The following is a 20,438-nucleotide window of genomic DNA, read 5'->3' as shown; positions in this document are numbered from 1 at the left end:
ATTTTAAAAAATTTCAACTTAGTTATTTTTCCGACTCCACCATTACTTTAGCAGTAATAATCAACAATCAATGCCAAACGAAACAAAATATCAAAAAACAAAAATAAAATACCCAAAGCATTAAAACCAACGCACGTCCAAACATACGTGTTTTCCAATAATTAATGTTGTTGTTGCTTTTATGTCACAGCATGCAAAAAAAAAAAAAAAAATTATGAAATTTTCAGAGGTTGTCTTCACGGATTTTGCTGATTTTAATTAGGAAACTCCTCAAGAGGTTGTCTGACAGAATTATTGGAGATTTGGACCCCGAATTTATCTGGGGTCTACAGAAAATTGATTTATGGAGACACACAGACGGACATGGCTTAATCGACTCCGCTATCTATAAGGATTTTCCGACTTTATAGTGTCGGATAATTATATTGTGGAAATTACAAACGGAATGACAAACTTATATATACCCTACCCACGACCTCCGGGGCATGTTTACCTGATGAAAGACCCTCATCTTGGTGTATTGCAATCCCGGGGTAAAGAGGTGCTACCAGTCAGCCGGGACTATAAACTGGTGATGACATTTCACTCCCTGGCTAGTCCTTGGATGATTTGACATTGGGTCTAACCAGAGCACTACATAATCTGGTACTACGGGTGGCCAGTTGCCCGTAGAACTTGTCCCGTCTGGTCAGTTGGTTGTGGTTCCTTCGGTATCCACGTAGTGGCTGTGTTTTAATCTCAAATTCGCGGGGATTGTAAGTTGCGGTTAAAAGACTGATGCACTGTGAAATCTATATTTCGGGATAAGTTCGGTGCTGTTGACGAATGACAAAAGATACGCCACAGAGGAGTGACTGTGGGACTAAGCGTTAATTGTAAATGGTACAGGATAAATATAGGGGTATACGGAACTCATCCGCATACTCATACCTAAAGTGAGTCTGTCGTATTTTGTTCTCTTATGAGTTTGTCGGATAAATGAGAAGTGTGATGGATTGAATGGCGATGGATGAAAGGTATCTTATACAAGTGATACCATTTTATTTTCCTTCCTTGCTCAGGTATATTCAGAGTAAACTCTGTTCATACAGGAATTACCACAGTCTGTCGCTCTGAGTAAGAAAGTCTCGGCTTATTTGATGGATTCATACTTTGGTATAGCTGTTACGTCTCTACGTGCTGTTGCCTACTCAATAGAGGCCATCCCATCTGCGTGGTTGTAAACGGAAGTGATGTGTTTGCATCTCGGAAGTTAAGCAACGGGGCAGCAATGGTCAGAGATTAGATAGCTCAAGTACTTGAGCAAAGTGCATGTATACTAGACCAGAACTTCAATATACGTAAATTGCCAGCTGCGTATAAGAAGCACAATGGGGCGGTGGTGAGTCGTCAAAAAGCTCATCCAGTGATTGGAAAAGACCACCGTGAAATAGGCCAAATCGCAGGTGTTCACGTAAAGCACTTCGACATTAATACCCTACTCACGAAGGTGCTAAATTCAGGGACGGAAATTGTGCAGGGATCAAAAAAATTATATATAATTTTTATAAAATTAAAAAATATATATTAGAAATTCCTAATCATTACTTTCGTCTGACTTTAACGGAAGTTATTACCATAAATAACTTTACTCAAAATTTTTCACACATTCTTCCAAACAACCTTTTGATAAACTGAGAGCAAAAAAAGTTGTTGTTAAAATGATTGATTACGTTTTAGCAGTTTTGGTTTATTTTTTCCCGCCTCGTCTTTTCAGCTATTAACTAAATGGAAGAGTGGGTCAACGAGTTTGTTCTTTGAAAGAGAGTGAGTCAGTGGTGGTATACAAGTACAAAAAAATCAATTCATGACAATTTAAAATTTGTTGACCCTTTGAGAACTGAGCACTCTGAAGTGATTGAAAATTTGGAAAAAGTTCATGGGTAGAAGTTAGAAACTGGATAGAGTGAGTGAAAATGATGATGAGGAGTTTTTCGTTTTTGTTTTTTTTATTTTTTTGTAGTAAAACGTGTGGTATATTTAGCATTTTATTTTTTGAGAGGGGTTTTATAAAAGTTTAAAAAGCTTATACATACATATAAAACACCAAAAAAAGCAATACTTGAAATTTTAAAATAAAAACACCACAGAACCAAATTTATTTTTGTTGCTTTTTTTCGCAAAATCACTGAATTGATGAATACTTCTTTTTTCCACCATGAATGAAACTAATTGCCTTTCAATTGCAAAAAATGGCGGTCAAATTGAGTTTGCATGTGGATGAGTTTTGTGCTATTGTAAGGATATGAATGTATGTGTGTGTGTAAGTTTCTGTAAAATGAAGGCTACAATTTTAATGTGTGTGAGCATTTTTGGTCGTATATATGTACATACGTATATAACCCTGCAGTTCGCGATAGCGTTAACCTTTGATGTACATACTTGCTTTTGATTGCAAATGTACAGTTGGCTTATTTATGAACACTACAACAAAGTCTGGCTTCCAGCTAAACACTAAGTTGGCAATTGACTTCCTTTCTGCCTTACAAGGAGTATTAAACATTCGGTAGAAATACTCTCGAAAATAGTTACAATGTCTACTGGGAATTGTTTGAATCATACAGCCAAAATCATTTTAGTACATCAATTTTCAAATAGATTTTTTGTAAATAGCTTTAATCCGTGGGTTGTAAGCGTGAAAAAGTTATATGAAATATTGTTAAAAAAAAAAAATTCATGAGGTTTTGACAGTATGAGTTATTTCCCTTTATGGCTTTTAAAATTGCCCATTAGGGCGGGTCGAAAAGACATTATTGACCAAGTTATTCTGTATACGTATTGTGCAGGCTCTTATTCTAAAGATATCTATGCAGAAGTTTAGGAACGTTCAGATCCATAATTTATCCATGTTTAAAACTCTACTTAAACGGATGGTTTCAGTGTGCATCGGTAGGCTAGTTTGTGCTTTCCTGTCAGCTTGGGGATTATGGGCTCGATTCCCACCAGAGACTCTGGTCTCCTACACTACAACGGGCGTATGATCATCGTCACCTTGCTCTGTAATTTATGTAAGAATATAATCTGTAATTGTATGGTAATGGACAAAGGCTTCAGACCCTATTTTAACGCTCGGTAAAGATCTTTAGAATATGTAACCAGTGTCCTGCTTCTAATCTGGATGATTAATTGAAGCTGTGTAGCCTTTAACGTTATATAATGTGTACCTAATCCATCCACTATCCGCTTAATGGTGGATGGTGGCTCCTTTGTTGATTACATTCATTTTAAAAATTGAATATCTTCGATAATTTGGATAAAGGTAGTTGTTCCATATCGATCCACAAATAGTGATATGACTTAAACCCAGCAAAATACTTACTTACGCGGTAAGTAGGCAAGTAATATTGCAGCAAAATGAAAGTACTTCTAATATCGACTATGGTTAGAACCACTAACTGATTCCTTATTAGACATACAATCTAGACAATAAGCTACACATTCTATTAAAAAAAAATTAATTAACGTCATTGATAACGATCACTCATTACCAAGTAATATATGATATAACTACATTACCCACATTACTTATTACCAACATTTAAAAACATATTACTGGATAGCTATGGCTCTGCGCACAAAAGAATCTGAGCATTTAACTTTACGAGCTGGTTTTCTAATTGAAATCGTTGGTGCTCTTCGGAAGAGTTGTTCGACTTATTTTGTCTTATCTAAGTCTGCTACAACTCTAATATGAGTTATTCTTTTAACATAAACATAAGCTGATGTTTCATGCCAAACATGATTTTAATTGTGATTTTAATTAAAGAGATAATTTTACTGAAATAGTGAACTATTTTCTACTTATATGTCCTTTTAAACACCTCTTTTCCTATATGACATACTATATTTTCGCAATTATTTACATACTCTGTGGAAAGTAAATCCCTATTCGCCATAGATTATACCAAAGTTAGTTTTGTAGTTTCAATACAAAAAAAAAAATAAAACAACAAATAGTTTCATACTATCAACATGCTGTTTTTGTACTATATTTCCACGATTTATCAGTTAAAGCCTCAGTTTTGTTGTGGTTTCGATGCGCGCTATTTTTCATTTTTGTGTTTTTACCGTAATGTAGGCAAATTACCAGCGAACGATAAAATTTATTACACGCCATATTTTCTTATTTAACCAGCATCATCATTGCAACCACTAAAGTCTAAAGCTTGTGCTATTACCACCAACGCCAGCGTCATCATCGTCATTATAATCATCATCATCATCATCAACTATAAAAACTGACAGTTTAAATGACCACTTGTCCGTAAGGCAAATAAACGAACGAGGCGAACAAATAAACAAATATTTATCTGTATTCATGTTATCCTTTAGCACCATTCTGCTTAATCACCACCCTCTGAGAATATTTTTTTTTCTCGAATCAATGTTTTTCAAGCAAAAGAGTTTGTGGGATAATAAATGAAACCGTATAAAAAGGATTGAATTGTTACTTAAATTCACTTTCAATTGTCTACCGTAAATGCAGCCTAAAGTGGCAAATAATGTTATTATTTTTTTGTTGTACAACTTTTTCCACACTCATATTTTATAATTTCTTTCATTTAACGGTTAGTTTGTTCTTGTATTCATAATTTTGAATATAAATTTCTTTTAATTGCGATAATTAAGCTTTTTATTATTTAATATTTACACTTTTGTGTGGTTGGCTTATGGGCGTTTCATTTGTTGTTACCTTAATTATGTGTCCTTTTTTTTTAATTTATGAAAGTGGTAATTAAGAATTCATGAAATAATGTAGACTAGTTGGTATTAGGTTTCAAATTAAATTGATTTCTCCTTCAGAATTATGTGGTATGCGATATTTTAAGTCCCCAGTGGGCACTTAAATAAAACATATGTCCAATTCACAATCGGTGTCGTATCGTTGTATGTCGATTTGTATGGTTTTCATTTGCTAAAATGTAAACATTTTCAAAATATGTTTCCTAAGAGCTAAAAGGATGTTAAATACTTAATGAAAAACAGAATATTATTATTATTATAGCCTGTTTTTATTGTTATTATAACGTTCAACTTTGTGAGAAAAGTATATACCCAAAACATGGTAATGACTTGTACTTACACAACAACTTACTTTCCAGTGACTACTACATACCGTCTGCATTACTTAGAACGAATCTATTAATGACTTACAAATAATATATTAAATAAGTACTTACCTTTTATATCCTACACCACTACCTTTAAGTATACCGATCGACTCAGAATCACTTTCTGAGTCGATTTAACGATGTCCGTCCGACCGACCGTCCGTGTGTCCATGTAAACGTTATTATCAAAGTACAGGTCACAATTTTCAAGATAAATTGATGAAATTTGGAATACGTGTTTGTTTTAAGCTAAGGACGAAATGGTTAAAATCGGTCCATTATTTCACCTAGCCCCCATACAACTGAACCCCCCGAAAAGGGCTTTTGAGCTCACATTCGCTCCTATCCTCCATATAAAGCCTCTTTTAAAAAATTATTTTTCCGTCAATAAATTGCTTTAATCAAGGTAATATTCAAGATAAATGCTTTATTATGAAAAATAAATCACAATTAATATTCATAAATGGTGTAGGGTATCATATGGTCGGCCACGCCCTATACTACTTACTATACTTTCTTACTTGTTAGCTTTCATATATTGTTTCCGAACTTTGTTTTCAACATTTTTTTTTTGTGAAAACTAATAATATATGCGGAGGACGTAGGCATTTTTTTTAATCAGAAACAAAACTACATACTTAACTCCCTATTTGTAATAAGTTGTAAGTACTTACCTAACTCCCTATTTGTGAAAGTAGTATGTACTTGTCTCCTGAATTGTACACTTAGTACATTAGAGCTAAATTTTCAATCGATGGTAGGGAAACTCAGAACCATTCCAAAAAAAATATTTTTTATTTTTCTCGTGTTTAATACATTAATTAATTCAATACATAGATGATAGAGGTATTACTGTATGAGATTCTTAAACAGTCTGTTCCTCGGGACTCTCTGATGTCCATCTGGCTGTCATCTGTTGAGTCAATTTTCTGCAAAACTCCAGTTATCATTGGTAGCTAATAATTCTATCACACATGCTGATGAAAAGTTTTTTAGTTAGGAATCACCGAAAAATACGAATTTTCATTACATTACAATAACATGTTAATGACTTGTACTTACTCTTACTTTTTAATAACTACTACATACTGTCTGCATTAATTAGAAGGTGCCTATTATTGACTTACAAGTAATATTCAATGAAAGTACTTACTTTGAAATTTGGTTTTTGTGAAAACTAATAGTAGACCCTTTGGAAGTATCCCCATATACAAACTACTTACTTAACTCCTTATTTGTAAGCGAGTGTGGCAAGCACTTGCTAAAAAATTTAAAAATGTAGAATGATAAAAAATGTTAAATTAATTTACGAAATTTAAAAATATATTAAAAAAATTCAAGAAAAATAAAAACAAATTTTAAATACATTTAAGGAAGGAAAAATAAGATTCGGCTTAACCGAATGTTGCACTCTTACTTCTTTTTTTATTAGTTAATGATTTTATTAATTATCATTTATATTATTTAATTTCCCTTTTTGTTTTAATTATTTTACATTAATATTTTATTTCATTGACATTTTCCATTGTTAAAGTTTATTGGTTGGTATCATAATTGTGATGATTAATTGAATTTCTATTGTGCTTTTATGTTTTGTTTTATTCAAAATAGTGTTGAATATTTTCCCAAAGAAACGAATAAATTAAAATATTTTGTCTAAAGGGTTTTGTCAGGAGCTCTAAATAAGGCCCTCTTCAAAGTTTATAATCGTATTCTAATTAAGCAATAATAAGTTTTATGTTAAGGTCTTTAGTAAATCAGTCAATCATAATCACAAAATCAAAGCTCTATAGACATAAAGCTAAAAATCTATTTTTATTTATAATTTCCAGCAATAATCGATATTTGGAGTTCGACAAGAAACTTCTAACAATATCAGAGTCTGGTAGAAACAGTCGTGAATTTTTGCTCTCTATTGTATATGTATATTTCCGAACATTAATTGTATTTATTAATTATTAATTACTATTGACTTCTGTATTGAATTTTTTTATTGATGTCAACTTTATACTTTGTTTTTAAGCTTTGATTTGGAATTGTTCCCTTTTATTATAAATTATTTATGCTGTTGTTTTTTTTTATTCTAGTTCAGTTCTAGTTCAGTTCTAGTTCAGTTCTAGTTCAGTTCTAGTTCAGTTCTAGTTCAGTTCTAGTTCAGTTCTAGTTCAGTTCTAGTTCAGTTCTAGTTCAGTTCTACTTCAGTTCTAGTTTAGTTCTAGTTCAGTTCTAGTTTAGTTCTAGTTCAGTTCTAGTTCTAGTTCAGTTCTAGTTCAGTTGTAGTTCAGTTCTAGTTCAGTTCTAGTTCAGTTCTAGTTCAGTTCTAGTTCACGTTCTAGTTCAGTTCTAGTTCTAGTTCTAGTTCAGTTCTAGTTCAGTTTCTAGTTCAGTTCTAGTTCAGTTCTAGTTCAGTTCTAGTTAGTTCTACTTCAGTTCTAGTTTAGTTCTAGTTCAGTTCTAGTTTAGTTCTAGTCAGTTCTAGTTCAGTTCTAGTTCAGTTCTAGTTCAGTTCTAGTTCAGTTCTAGTTCAGTTCTAGTTCAGTTCTAAGTTCAGTTCTAGTTAAGTTCTAGTTCAGTTCTAGTCAGTTCTAGTTCTAGTTCAGTCAGTTCTAGTTCAGTTCTAGTTCAGTTCTAGTCAGTTCTAGCTCAGTTCTAGTTCAGTTCTAGTTCAGTTTCTAGTTCAGTCTATTGTTCTAGTTAGTTCTAGTTCAGTTCTAGTTCAGTTCTAGTTTCCAGTATTAGTTCAGTTCTAGTTCAGTTCTAGTTCAGTTCTAGTTCAGTTCTAGTTCAGTTCTAGTAAGTTCATTCAGTTCTAGTTCAGTTCTAGTTCAGTTATAGTTCAGTTCTAGTTCAGTTCTAGTTCAGTTCTAGTTCAGTTCTAGTTCAGTTCTAGTTCAGTTCTAGTTCAGTTCTAGTTCAGTTCTAGTTCAGTTCTAGTTCAGTTCTAGTTCAGTTCTAGTTCAGTTCTAGTTCAGTTCTAGTTCAGTTCTAGTTCAGTTCTAGTTCAGTTCTAGTGTTCAGTTCTAGTTCAGTTCCTAGTTCAGTTCTAGGTTCAGTTCTAGTTCAGTTGCTAGTTCAGTTCTAGTTCAGTTCTAGTTGAGTTCTAGTTGGTTCTAGTTCGCTCTAGTTGTAGTTCTAGTTCAGTTCTAGTTTCAGTGTCTGAGTTCAGTTCTAGTTCAAGTTCTAGTTCAGTTCTAGTTCAGTTCTAGTTCAGTTCTAGTTCAGTTCTAGTTCAGTTCTAGTTCAGTTCTAGTTCAGTTCTTAGTTGAGTTCTAGTTCAGTGTCGAGTTGAGTTCTAGTTGAGTTCTATTCAGTTCTAGTTGAGTTCTAGTTCAGTTCTAGTTCAGTTCTAGTTAGTTCTAGTTCAGTTCTAGGTCAGTTTCTAGTTCAGTTCTAGTTCAGTTCTAGTTCAGTTCTAGTTCAGTTCTAGTCAGTTCAGTTCAGTTCTAGTTCAGTTCTAGTTCAGTTCTAGTTCAGTTCTAGTTCAGTTCTAGTTCAGTTCTAGTTCAGTTTCTAGTTCGTTTCTAGTTCAGTTCTAGTTCAGTTCTAGTTCAGTTCTAGTTCAGGTTCTAGTTCAGTTCTAGTTCAGTTCTAGATTTCAGTTCTAGTTCAGTTCTAGTTCAGTTCTAGTTCAGTTTCTAGTTCAGTTCTAGTTCAGTTCTAGTTCAGTTCTAGTTCAGTTCTAGTTCAGTTCTAGTTTCAGTTCTAGTTCAGTTCTAGTTCAGTTCTAGTTCAGTTCTAGTTCAGTTTCTAGTTCAGTTCTAGTTCAGTTCTAGTAGTTCAGTTCTAGTTCAGGTTCTAGTTCAGTTCTAGTTCAGTTCTAGTTCAGTTCTAGTTCAGTTCTAGTTCAGTTCTAGTTCAGTTCTAGTTCAGTTCTAGTTCAGTTCTAGTTCAGTTCTAGTTCAGTTCTAGTTCAGTTCTAGTTCAGTTCTAGTTCAGTTCTAGTTCAGTTCTAGTTCAGTTCTAGTTCAGTTCTAGTTCAGTTCTAGTTCAGTTCTAGTTCAGTTCTAGTTCAGTTCTAGTTCAGTTCTAGTTCAGTTCTAGTTCAGTTCTAGTTCAGTTCTAGTTCAGTTCTAGTTCAGTTCTAGTTCAGTTCTAGTTCAGTTCTAGTTCAGTTCTAGTTCAGTTCTAGTTCAGTTCTAGTTCAGTTCTAGTTCAGTTCTAGTTTAGTTCTAGTTCAGTTCTAGTTAGTTCTAGTTAGTTCAGTTCTAGTTCAGTTCTAGTTCAGTTAGTTCAGTTCTAGTTCAGTTCTAGTTCAGTTCTAGTTCAGTTCTAGTTCAGTTCTAGTTCAGTTCTAGTTCAGTTCTAGTTCAGTTCTAGTTCAATTCTAGTTCAGTTCTAGTTCAGTTCTAGTTCAGTTCTAGTTCAGTTCTAGTTCAGTTCTACTTCAGTTCTAGTTTAGTTCTAGTTCAGTTCTAGTTTAGTTCTAGTTCAGTTCTAGTTCAGTTCTAGTTCAGTTCTAGTTCAGTTCTAGTTGAGTTCTAGTTGAGTTCTAGTTCAGTTCTAATTCAGTTCTAGTTCAGTTCTAGTTGAGTTCTAGTTGAGTTCTAGTTCAGTTCTAGTTCAGTTCTAGTTCTAGTTCAGTTCTAGTTCAGTTCTAGTTCAGTTCTAGTTCAGTTCTAGCTCAGTTCTAGTTCAGTTCTAGTTCAGTTCTAGTTCAGTTCTAGTTCAGTTCTAGTTCAGTTCTAGTTCAGTTCTAGTTCAGTTCTAGTTCAGTTCTAGTTCAGTTCTAGTTCAGTTCTAGTTCAGTATTAGTTCAGTTCTAGTTCAGTTCTAGTTCAGTTCTAGTTCAGTTCTAGTTCAGTTCTAGTTCAGTTCTAGTTCAGTTCTAGTTCAGTTCTAGTTCAGTTCTATTTCAGTTCTAGTTCAGTTCTAGTTCAGTTCTAGTTCAGTTCTAGTTCAGTTCTAGTTCAGTTCTAGTTCAATTCTACTTCAGATCTAGTTTATTTTTAGTTCAAAGATATCTCAGATTATATAATGCAATCGTTCTGTTTGTATGTAACAGAACAGAACAGAATATTTAAACAGAATATTTAAAATCACGTTTTGCTGATTTCAAAGTTCTTTATACTATTTCCCCTTTCACAGAATTTATATTTTATTAACTACTACAAAATCATTAATCGTACAAATTGTATGTACTGAATTTATAATTTATTAATAAATTTATGAAATCAGACAAAAAGCAAAAAAAAAAAAGTCAGTTGATCAAATATTTATATTTGATAAAATAAATACAGAAAATACACAAATAAATTTGCATTAACAAAAAATATTCTCTCAAATAAATTCATATAATATATTCAACAAAATAATTTTGTAACTGAATTTTTTTAATAAATAAACCACCTAGAAAATCATTAAATATTATCACGATAAACAATATACATAAATTCATTTTTTCCCGTCATTTTTATGTTAAAAAAAAATTATGTATTATATTTAATTTAAGCTATGAATTATAATTGAAAAAAATAAAAGGAAAAAGGATTTTTATAAAAAAGTTTTAATTTCAATACAATTCATGTTTATTTATGTATTTTAAATTTATATTAAAAAATTCATTCCGCACCATTTGCTGTTTAATTTTTTTAATTTCTAGTTTTAAAGCAAACATATTTTATTTCATCTATTTTACATTTATTTTTTTTTTCAGAGCCTATTTGCGTGACGTAGTTGAAACTGCTAATATTTTCATTAAAATGATGGAGAAATTTTGCAAAGATTCCGTGGTTGTTCAAGACAAGAAACGCACCAAAAAACGTTCTAACAAAAAATCTAAAAAATCTGAGAAACCCGTTCAAGAAACTGAAGTAAGTTGGAGTTTAAATTAAATTATGTATTCAATTCATTTTATAATCCTTTAATTGTAATCTTTATGATTTTTTATTTTATTTAAACTTTTTCATTTAATTTATTGGCGTTTAATATTTATTATTACTTGACTTATGATGATGGATTTTTAATTTGAAACGATAAAAATCTTTAAACAAAATTTTTATATTTTTTTAACCCAGTGAATATAAAATTAAATGATTGAAAGATATGTTCTTTTCATATGATATTGGAAGCCTTACTTACCAACAGAAGTTTGAATTTTACAGTTGTTTCAGTTCTAGTTCAGTTCTAGTTAGTTCAGTTCTAGTTTAGTTCAGTTCTAGTTTAGTTCAGTTCTAGTTTAGTTCAGTTCTAGTTTAGTTCAGTTCTAGTTTAGTTCAGTTCTAGTTCAGTTCTAGTTCAGTTCTAGTCAGTTCTAGTTCAGTTCTAGTTCAGTTCTAGTTCAGTTCTAGTTCAGTTCTAGTTCAGTTCTAGTTCAGTTCTAGTTCAGTTCTAGTTCAGTTCTAGTTCAGTTCTAGTTCAGTTCTAGTTCAGTTCTAGTTCAGTTCTAGTTCAGTTCTAGTTCAGTTCTAGTTCAGTTCTAGTTCAGTTCTAGTTCAGTTCTAGTTCAGTTCTAGTTCAGTTCTAGTTCAGTTCTAGTTCAGTAGTTCTAGTTCAGTTCTAGTTGAGTTCTAGTTCAGTTCTAGTTCAGTTCTAGTTCAGTTGTAGTTCAATTCTAGTTTCTTATCAATTCATTTCAAAAATAAAATCATATTGTTTGTTGGGTAGGAACGGATATGTGAACGTATGTAGAGTATGAAAAATAAATTAAAATATTTCACATCTGTAAACATATATAGATAGATTTTGTTGGTGGAATATGTGTTCGGTGGGTGCTCGGTCGGATATCACACTGAGCATTGAGAACCACGAGGGATTTTATTTCGGCATACAGACAACCGTCGATGTGGAGTAAAACATACAATAATAAAAACTATTGAAATACAAAGAAAGAAATTAAATAAAAATAAAAGAAATATTGCTAAAAAATATGTAGGAAACAAGTGTGAAAATTAAAGTCGATCAGTGGAAATACACTACGGGATATTTAAGTCGAAGTTTTTTCGAAGTTTGTGACAATAGTTAATGACCTAATTCTTGTCTAAGTACATTTTGAGAGTGTTTAACACATTTCCTGCAATAAATAATTGAAATTCTTTAGTTATTAAATTATTATTAGGGTCTAAGCATTTAGATGCAAATGATACTGACATGTTTATGTATGTAAATTATTACGACAATGAAGGGTATTGCAATGTTTTTCATTAAAAGTTATTTTTTCCTATGATTCAACATATGTATAAAAGTTTTTACACAGTATGTGCTTTTCAGCCCCAATTCATTTGTTTTATTCTACATTTACATTTATACATTCGACAGTTATTACATAAAAATATTAATTTTAAAGAGCCTGAACGGCTGACCAGCTGACTGGCTAGATTAACTAACAGTCCTGCAGGACAACGTTTTTTTCGAAGTGCATATTTAATATTATTCTTTTTTTTTTTTTGCTGAAGTCCGGAAATTTTTAACACATTTTTATCGTTACATTTGTATGCCTACACTTTAGTTTCTTTAAAAAATATTTTATGCCTCGTAACTCTTTCTTTTTCATGTAGTTATAGATTAAAGATAAATTTACCAAGTTTTTTTTTGTTTTAATTTTAAATACAATAAAATACTTGCTGATACAACAATATTTTCATTCAATTAAATTTGATGATAAGCATAAATTTTCAATGAAAAATTATAAACCAGACATTTTACTGCTTTCATTATACATTTGTTTGTATTCGATTGAATATATTGGGAAAAAATTAATTTAAAAGAAAAAACTTTAAAATACTGGTAATAAATGATAATAAATGAGTTTAGGTTTTTTTATTTGTATTTTAGCATAATAGAATCATAAATTGTTGAGATTTTTTTTTAGGAGAAATTTTAAAACTCTATTGTTATTTCATTTATTTTATAAAAATTTTAAAAAACAATTGTTATTTAAATTTAAAACCTGTTAACGGGAATATTATCAATTAAATATTCGTTAACTATTAAATTTTTGTTTAATTATTTTAAAAGCTTAATTTCCTTTTCAAATTTTAATAACTTATTTTTGTTTGATTTTTATTTTTAGGAAGAACTATCGAATCGTTGGGCAGAAATGGCTGCTGAAGTTTCACATGTTTTGTCGAATGAATTGCAATTGGCAGAAGAAGATCAACCCATACCATTTGATTCGGCATCAGATGTACCAATTGATGATCAAAAGTAGGTCACTTAGGTTTTAATTTTTCTTTATTTAAAAAAAAAAAAAAAATTAATTGCTAACAAAAATATTAGGGTTCGCTTTATTTTGTTATTAGAGTTTGCAAATAATTTAAATTGTGGACAATGAAACGTTACGAAACGTTACTTTTGTTTAATCAAAACTTATATTTAATGTTCAGTTCAAGTAATTGGAAATTATTTAATTACAATAATAAGTAATTGTAATTGGCAAAACTAACTACAATTACAAGTAATTGCAAAGTTTCAATTACAAGTAATTGCAAAGTTTCAATTACAACTACATTTGATGTAATTATTACTCCCAAGCCTGCTGCATAAAAAGTACCGGACTTGACAATTACAATTATGTACTTGTATATGCATAATTAAGCAATAAACAATTATAATTATTTGTACTTACTTGTAATGCGTAATTGATAAATAACTAATTACAATTACTTGAAATTATAACTGAAGTTTTGACCTTTACAACTACTTGTAATTGTAATTGAAGTTCTACTCATTTACCGAATAAATATTACATGTAATTATGTAGGAAAAAATTCACTTTTGTTTAATCAAAAGGTGGCTTAAACGTTCAGTTTCATGTAATTGTAATTGGAAATTCTTTAATTACAATAATAAGTAATTGGAATTGGCAAAACTTCAAGTGCAATTACAAGTAATTGTAATTAGCAAAACTTCTAGTACTATTACAAGTAATTGTAATTAGTAGAGTTACGATTACAATTAATTCAAATATAATTGTAATTAGAAATGTAATCGTTTCAATTTCAAGACTGAAAAGTACTTAATTATGTTCACTTAGGTTAGGTTGATATGAGGATGTATAGTACATCAAATCCGAAGAAATACACGAAGGCCACTATCGAGCCTGTTGTGCGCACCTTTTTTTTCCAATCAGTATTAGTCAGGAATGTTATTTCTGGAATAACATCACTTCCAAGATACTTGGATCTAACTTCGACGAATGCCTGACAGTGGCAAAGAAAGTGCTACAGAGTTTCACTGTCCTCATCACATGCTCTACATTCGTCTGAATTCGCACGTCCAATTTTGTATAGATGTGCTCGTAATCCTGTGTGCCCACTTAAAATACGTACCATCATACTAACTTCAGACTTGCTCATTTTGAGGAGATTTCTCGTCGTATTCTCATCGGGGTCACCCCATAGGATCTTTGTGATTTTACGGGATTCTCTCACCCACATTTTTAATTCAGCTTTTGTTGCGTCGAATAGTTTTGCGTTTATCAGGTTAACTACATCCTGCTCTCTTCCCTTTAAAGCTATTACATTCGCTCTTTCGTTGCCGCGTACTCCCGAGTGGCCTGGTACCCATATGATGTAAACCTTGCCTCTGGGAAAGTATTCAGTTAAAGCTTTCTTACAATCCAATACGGTTTTAGATTTAATGCTATCACCTGATATCGCCCAATGGTCTTCTGGATGTCGGTAAATATATAAAGGGCTGTAAGCGCCATATTTATTCTAATCCAATTTACACATTCCGTTATTGCTCGGATTTCTGCCGGGAAGCTTGTGTTATGATTAGGTAAACGATGGTATATTTCTGTTTCTGGGTCTTCAATATAAAACCCCAGATCCACTTTGTACTGGTATTTGCTCTAAAGTTCCACTTGACCAATACATTCTATCTGGGATCAGCGTTTCAAAGTTTCCGACATATTCAGTGTCTGGTATGCGATCAGGCACGTCCGATGAATGTGTATAACCTTCCAATGTGTCCAGTATACATTGATGACGTGTCCTATAACCGCTTTCGGCCTGTTCGCCTAAAGTAAAGAGCCGTTCGTTTGAATTACAATTTTTGTCTAAAGCAGTCCACCAGATTATTGTAGCATAAGATGGAGTTTTGTTCACTTATGATGTGCCAGTATTTCGACAAAGAGTCAATGCATCTGAAAGAAACAGTGATTTCCATTTTCTTTTGTCACAGATGTACTTTTTGTAAACGTGGGTGAAAATAATCGTCTTTTTAGTGTCCCCTTTGTAAGCGAAAGAGTGGACACTTAAAAAACAAATTTAAGCTTGTGTATGTCTCTTCATAATGTATGGGGTGACGATTGACTTCTTCCTAGGGCGGTTGGTGACTAGAGGTAACTTTAAATGGTAGGTTGATTAGGTAGTTCGGGACTGTCCGACCGAACTGCTGGGTGGTTAGGATATGAGAAAAATCTCCAAAACCCTATATAGAATGTATATCAAATGAAAGGTCTTATGAATAAATTTCCTTTGATGTACATATATATAAATGTATATATCGAACATGGCATAGCATTCTGCCCTATTCTTCATGTTGCTTCTCGAAAATATGTCTGATGAAATTTTTAAAGATTTGTTTACACAAGTTATCCGAGGTCTTTAGGAAACTGTTTTCATTAGAGATGTAGACAGAAAGATGAAAATTTCTAATACATCTGCGATATCTATAGGGATTCAGAATATGTCACAAAATTATTGATGTTGTGAAAATTAGTAACGGAATGATAGACTTGTATATGGGCAATTTCATGTTAAGTGACCCAACTCAAAAAATAGATTTTGACCAAGGTTAGTACTATTGGATAGTAGGTCAGACACAAATTTTCAGCTTTATCGGTCAAGAACTGCCGGATTTAGAGGGGGTCAAAGTTGGACATTGTGGTCATACAGGGTTTTATTCACCTATTGGTCCTAACAAAAATTGCCCAAAGGAGTTCAGATAGCTATTTCGTCATTCTTTCCAAAATCTTTTTTTAAATTTTTTGTTTTGCTTAACAGAAAGCTTATACAATTTTCTTTAAGGGCTTTAAATTCCCACAATGGGATGCGAGTGGGATATCTATAAAAAAAAAAAAATTTTAACTCACGAATTAAATTTTGTCTAGCCTACTATCCAATAGTACTAACCTTGGTGCGATTTTCATTAAAATCGTTTTTAAAAGTTGGGTCACTTGACATGAAATTGCCCATATGTATGCCCCACTCAGTAAAGTGAAGGGTATTAAAAAAACTGTTAGTAGCAAAATATTTAGTTTTTTGTTGCTTTAAAAAAAAAACAAACTTGTTTTTTCTAAAATTTATTTATATCGAACAGAACTTCTGTTTGTTATTTTGAATATTGCCACTGGGGAGGAGAAACTATTTAAATACCTTATGATATATGGAGTGTTGTGTGATGTTGTACATTTAGTTAGTGATGTGGTGATGGCATATAATTAAAAACTTTATAGTTTTTTATATGCAGTATGATTGCAGTCGGTTAACATAGTTAAAAAATAGTTTGATTAAATTTCAAAAAATGTTTCAACAAAAATAATAAAATATGCTTAAATGAAATGGAATGTAATTAAACAATTTTATATAATTTCCAAATAAATAATATACTATTTTAAATACTTATTAAAAATTGAAAAATATATAACTAAGTAATATTAGTTATACTATAAAATCATAAACTATACATACCTAAAATGCTGATAAATTTAAAACAAGTAGGAAAGTATAGTCGGGCATGGCCGACCATATAATACCCTACACCATGAGTATATTTTAAAAATTTTTATTTTTCACAAAGAAACTTTTATGTTGAATTTTACCTTAATTCCAAAGTATTTAAGCAATTTATTGATAAAAACAAATTTTCTAAATGAGGCTTTATATAGGAGTATAGGTCAAACATGGGCCGATCCTCATTAAATTTGGGAAAAGGATATATTTTTAAATAATAGTTAATTATGTTGAGTTTCATTGCGATACAAATGGTTACAAGTCAATTTTAGACGTTTAAGACATTTTTTGAAGGGGGGTTTGTATGGGGGCTAGGGTCAAATAAGGGCCGATCATTACGAAAATCTGCAGTGTCATTTATACTTATATAAAACTTATTTGTGCCAATTTTTAGAGAGATAATAACATATTTGACGTAATTATGGCATAAAAAGCCCAAATCGGGAGGTACGGTTGTATGGGGGCTAGGTGAAATAATGGACCGATTTCAACCATTTTCAATAGGCTTCGTCCTTGTGCCAAAAAACATGCTTGGTCCAAATTTCATCAATTTCATACATGGACAGCCAGCCAGCCGGACAGACGGACGGACGGACGGACGGACATGTCTTAATCGACTCAAAATGTGATTTTGAGTCGATCGGTATACTTAAAGGTGGGTGTAGGACCAATATTTTTGTGTGTTACAAACATCAGCACAAACGTATAATACCCTCCCCACTATAGTGGTGTAGGGTATAAAAAGTCAAAACTCTGGCACTAAATATATATTTCTTGAATCTTAACCGAGATTCTTCTTCATTACCATATATCAAATCGTTTAAACTCTACAAAAGAAAAGACAATAAAAATGTATTTTCTACATTTCTACATCATAAAATCAATATAATTTGATTAAATAAAATAAAATAGTGTTTTCTTACGACAATCCCCAAATAATTGTATTGTATTTGATTTTTTTTTTTCTTTACGCCATTATTTTCTTTTTATATGTATATCTTCGATAGAATTTCATCAACTTAAGTACATTCATATCATACAATTCATTTTATTTCAATACATTTCATACTTATTCGTTCTTTTGATGATTAGTTTGTTCAGATTTTTACTTTGACATACATACTTTTTCTTATTTCTTATTGGTGTTTTACTTACTTGAACTACATCAAGTATATGTTCTTGAGGAAAAGTTATCGCAAATAATTTTGTTTCGTTTTATCATTTCCTTTGTGCTGCTGGATTTTCCATGTTAGGAAAAGGTGTTACATTTGTATGATTTGGAAATAATTTAAATTTCTTCATATGTAATGTTTTCTCCAAAAAAGTACATCGAAATCTTGAAACCTTGATCTCAGTACAATATGTTAAATAAAAATTCTACAATCTTTACGAAATGGGTTTCAAACATAATGTAATGAGATCAAGATTTTCAATCGCTGGTTGGGAGCTGAGGCTCTTTTCAAAAAAAAAAAAAAAAAAAAAAAAATAATATATTTTTGTACTCTACACCAATATAGTGTATTATGCGTTTGTATTGATGTTTGTAACACCCAAAAATATTGGTACTACATATGATGTTTTGATGAAATTTGGCTATTGAATATGATTGAAATCGGGCTTTTCAGCTCATAATTATGTTAAATGTTCCAGTATGCCAACAAAAATCGGCAAAATTTAGTTTTTTAGAAGTTTAAACCATTGCCCCCATACAAACTCCCCTTTAGAAAATGACTTGAAGGTCAAAATTCACTTATAAACACTAATAACACGATAAAATTCCACATAAATAACTTTGATGCAGATGTAAATTACTCTACTAACATTTATAAGGATAGGTCCATATTTACCCTCCCCCCTATATAAGCACTCTTGTAGAAAATATCTTTTTTTTTTTGTTAACAATAAGTTGAAATTTTTCGGAATTAAGATAAAAATCAAATTAAATGCTTTATTTTTTAAAAAAATTATCCAAATTTTTAACATACCCACTGGTGTAGGGTATCATATGGTCGACCATGCCCGGCTATACATTTTATTTTTCCTCTAATTAGAACATTAGTATGCATGGTTTAATAGGTATTTCTTGAAAAAAGTGGAAATTAATTATAATATTTGTTAACCTTTCATTTTTGGAAGAGGTGGTCTACGGACGCTTAAAGTCGCACATGCCTTGGGCTATTTATACCCTACACCACTATAGTGGGGAGGGTATTATACGTTTGTGCCCACCTTAAAGTGTACCGATCGATTCAGAATTATTTTTTTAGTCGATTAAGTCTGTCCGTCTGGCTGGCTGTACATGTAAGTATAAATGACACTGTAGATTTTCGTAATGATCGGCCCTTATTTGACCCTAACCCCCCATACAAACCACCCTTCAAAAAATGTCTTAAACGTCTAAAATTGACTTTTAACCATTTGTATCGCAATGAAACTCAACAAAATTAACTGTTATTTAAAAATATATCCTTTTTCCAAATTTAATGAGGATCGGCCCATGTTTGACCTATACTCCTATATAAAGCCTCATTTAGAAAATTAGTTTTTTTTTACCAATAAATTGCTTAAATACTTTGGAATTAAGGTAAAATTCAACATAAAAGTTTCTTTATGAAAAATAAAAATTTTAAAAATATACTCATGGTGTAGGGTATTATATGGTTGGCCATTCCCAAATATACTTTCCTACTTGTTTTCCTGTGTTTTTTAATTATTTTTTTGCAAGTGTCCAATGTGTTTGAAATTCCTTTTCCATAGTGGTTATGATGCCAAATCGGGCCAGAAATGTGAAGGTACTCTGTGCTGATTTTCTTTTTTTGTCCGGTATTAGTCTTGAACATTACCTCGTCCATCAGCGGCACAAAATCATGACCAGGTAGTTAGTTGTAAAATGTCTATATATGTACAGAGAATAGATTGCAAATAAAGAATTTCACTCTTTTTCTCGGCTTTTAAGTTTTTTACTTTTGATTGATCAGAATTTTCTGAACTTTATATGACTTCAACCCAGCATGAGCTTAGGCTCTACGCACAAAAGAATATCGAATATCAAAACTTTACGAGCTGCTTTTCTAATGGAAGTCTCTTGGGTGATTTTGGAAATAGTTATTGGACTTAGTTTGCCCTATCAATATCTGCTTGAACTTGCTTCCAAGATCCTGATTTTCTTGTTCAAGTATTCTTTATACGGTTCTTTAAGGAAGCTTCATTTGTACTTTTTTTTTATGTCCATATTGTTAAATTTTCTTTTGTTTTGTAATATTTTGGAACCAAGAATAAGTTTTAGCTAGAAAGTTTTTCTGACTCAGTCCTTATTATCTAAATATAACTCGTTGCCATGCCTTTCTATAGCGAGTCTGATTTGTTAAAAGTTTATTTTGAAAATACTTTTGCATACCTTGACAAAATAACATTGTTGTGATATTAGTTCCTAGATACTACTTTGACAGCATTCACAACAACATAAGTCACTATTCTAAAACACCATCAACATAAAGTTGTCGCCATTTGTTGTTTTTTTTTTCTCCTAAAATGATGAAAGGAAGAGAAAAAACATTTCAAAATGTCTTTAAATTTGATTGAATCTTGTTATTTTATTTCTGCTACATCATCA

General features: G+C 31.5%; 1 protein-coding gene across 1 annotated transcript in view; it reads left to right on the top strand.

The window, feature by feature from the left end:
- LOC119602655 (protein timeless homolog) overlaps positions 1–20,438 on the top strand; it is a gene marked incomplete at its 3' end in the record, with an annotated part of 81,194 nt that overhangs the window by 60,568 nt on the left and 188 nt on the right. Inside the window, exons 8-9 of the mRNA XM_037954283.1 lie at positions 10,804–10,960; positions 13,159–13,292. Of these exons, the coding sequence (XP_037810211.1) occupies positions 10,804–10,960; positions 13,159–13,292 (291 nt within the window). The remainder of the gene's footprint in view (positions 1–10,803; positions 10,961–13,158; positions 13,293–20,438) is intronic.

This window comes from Lucilia sericata, unplaced genomic scaffold, assembly GCF_015586225.1.
Source record: "Lucilia sericata isolate MDLA Ls3-8-SP2 unplaced genomic scaffold, ASM1558622v1 Contig000248F_arrow, whole genome shotgun sequence".
Lineage (NCBI taxonomy): Eukaryota > Metazoa > Arthropoda > Insecta > Diptera > Calliphoridae > Lucilia > Lucilia sericata.
Note: the sequence above shows the minus strand (reverse complement) of the source record. Positions and strands in the feature narration are given on the sequence as shown.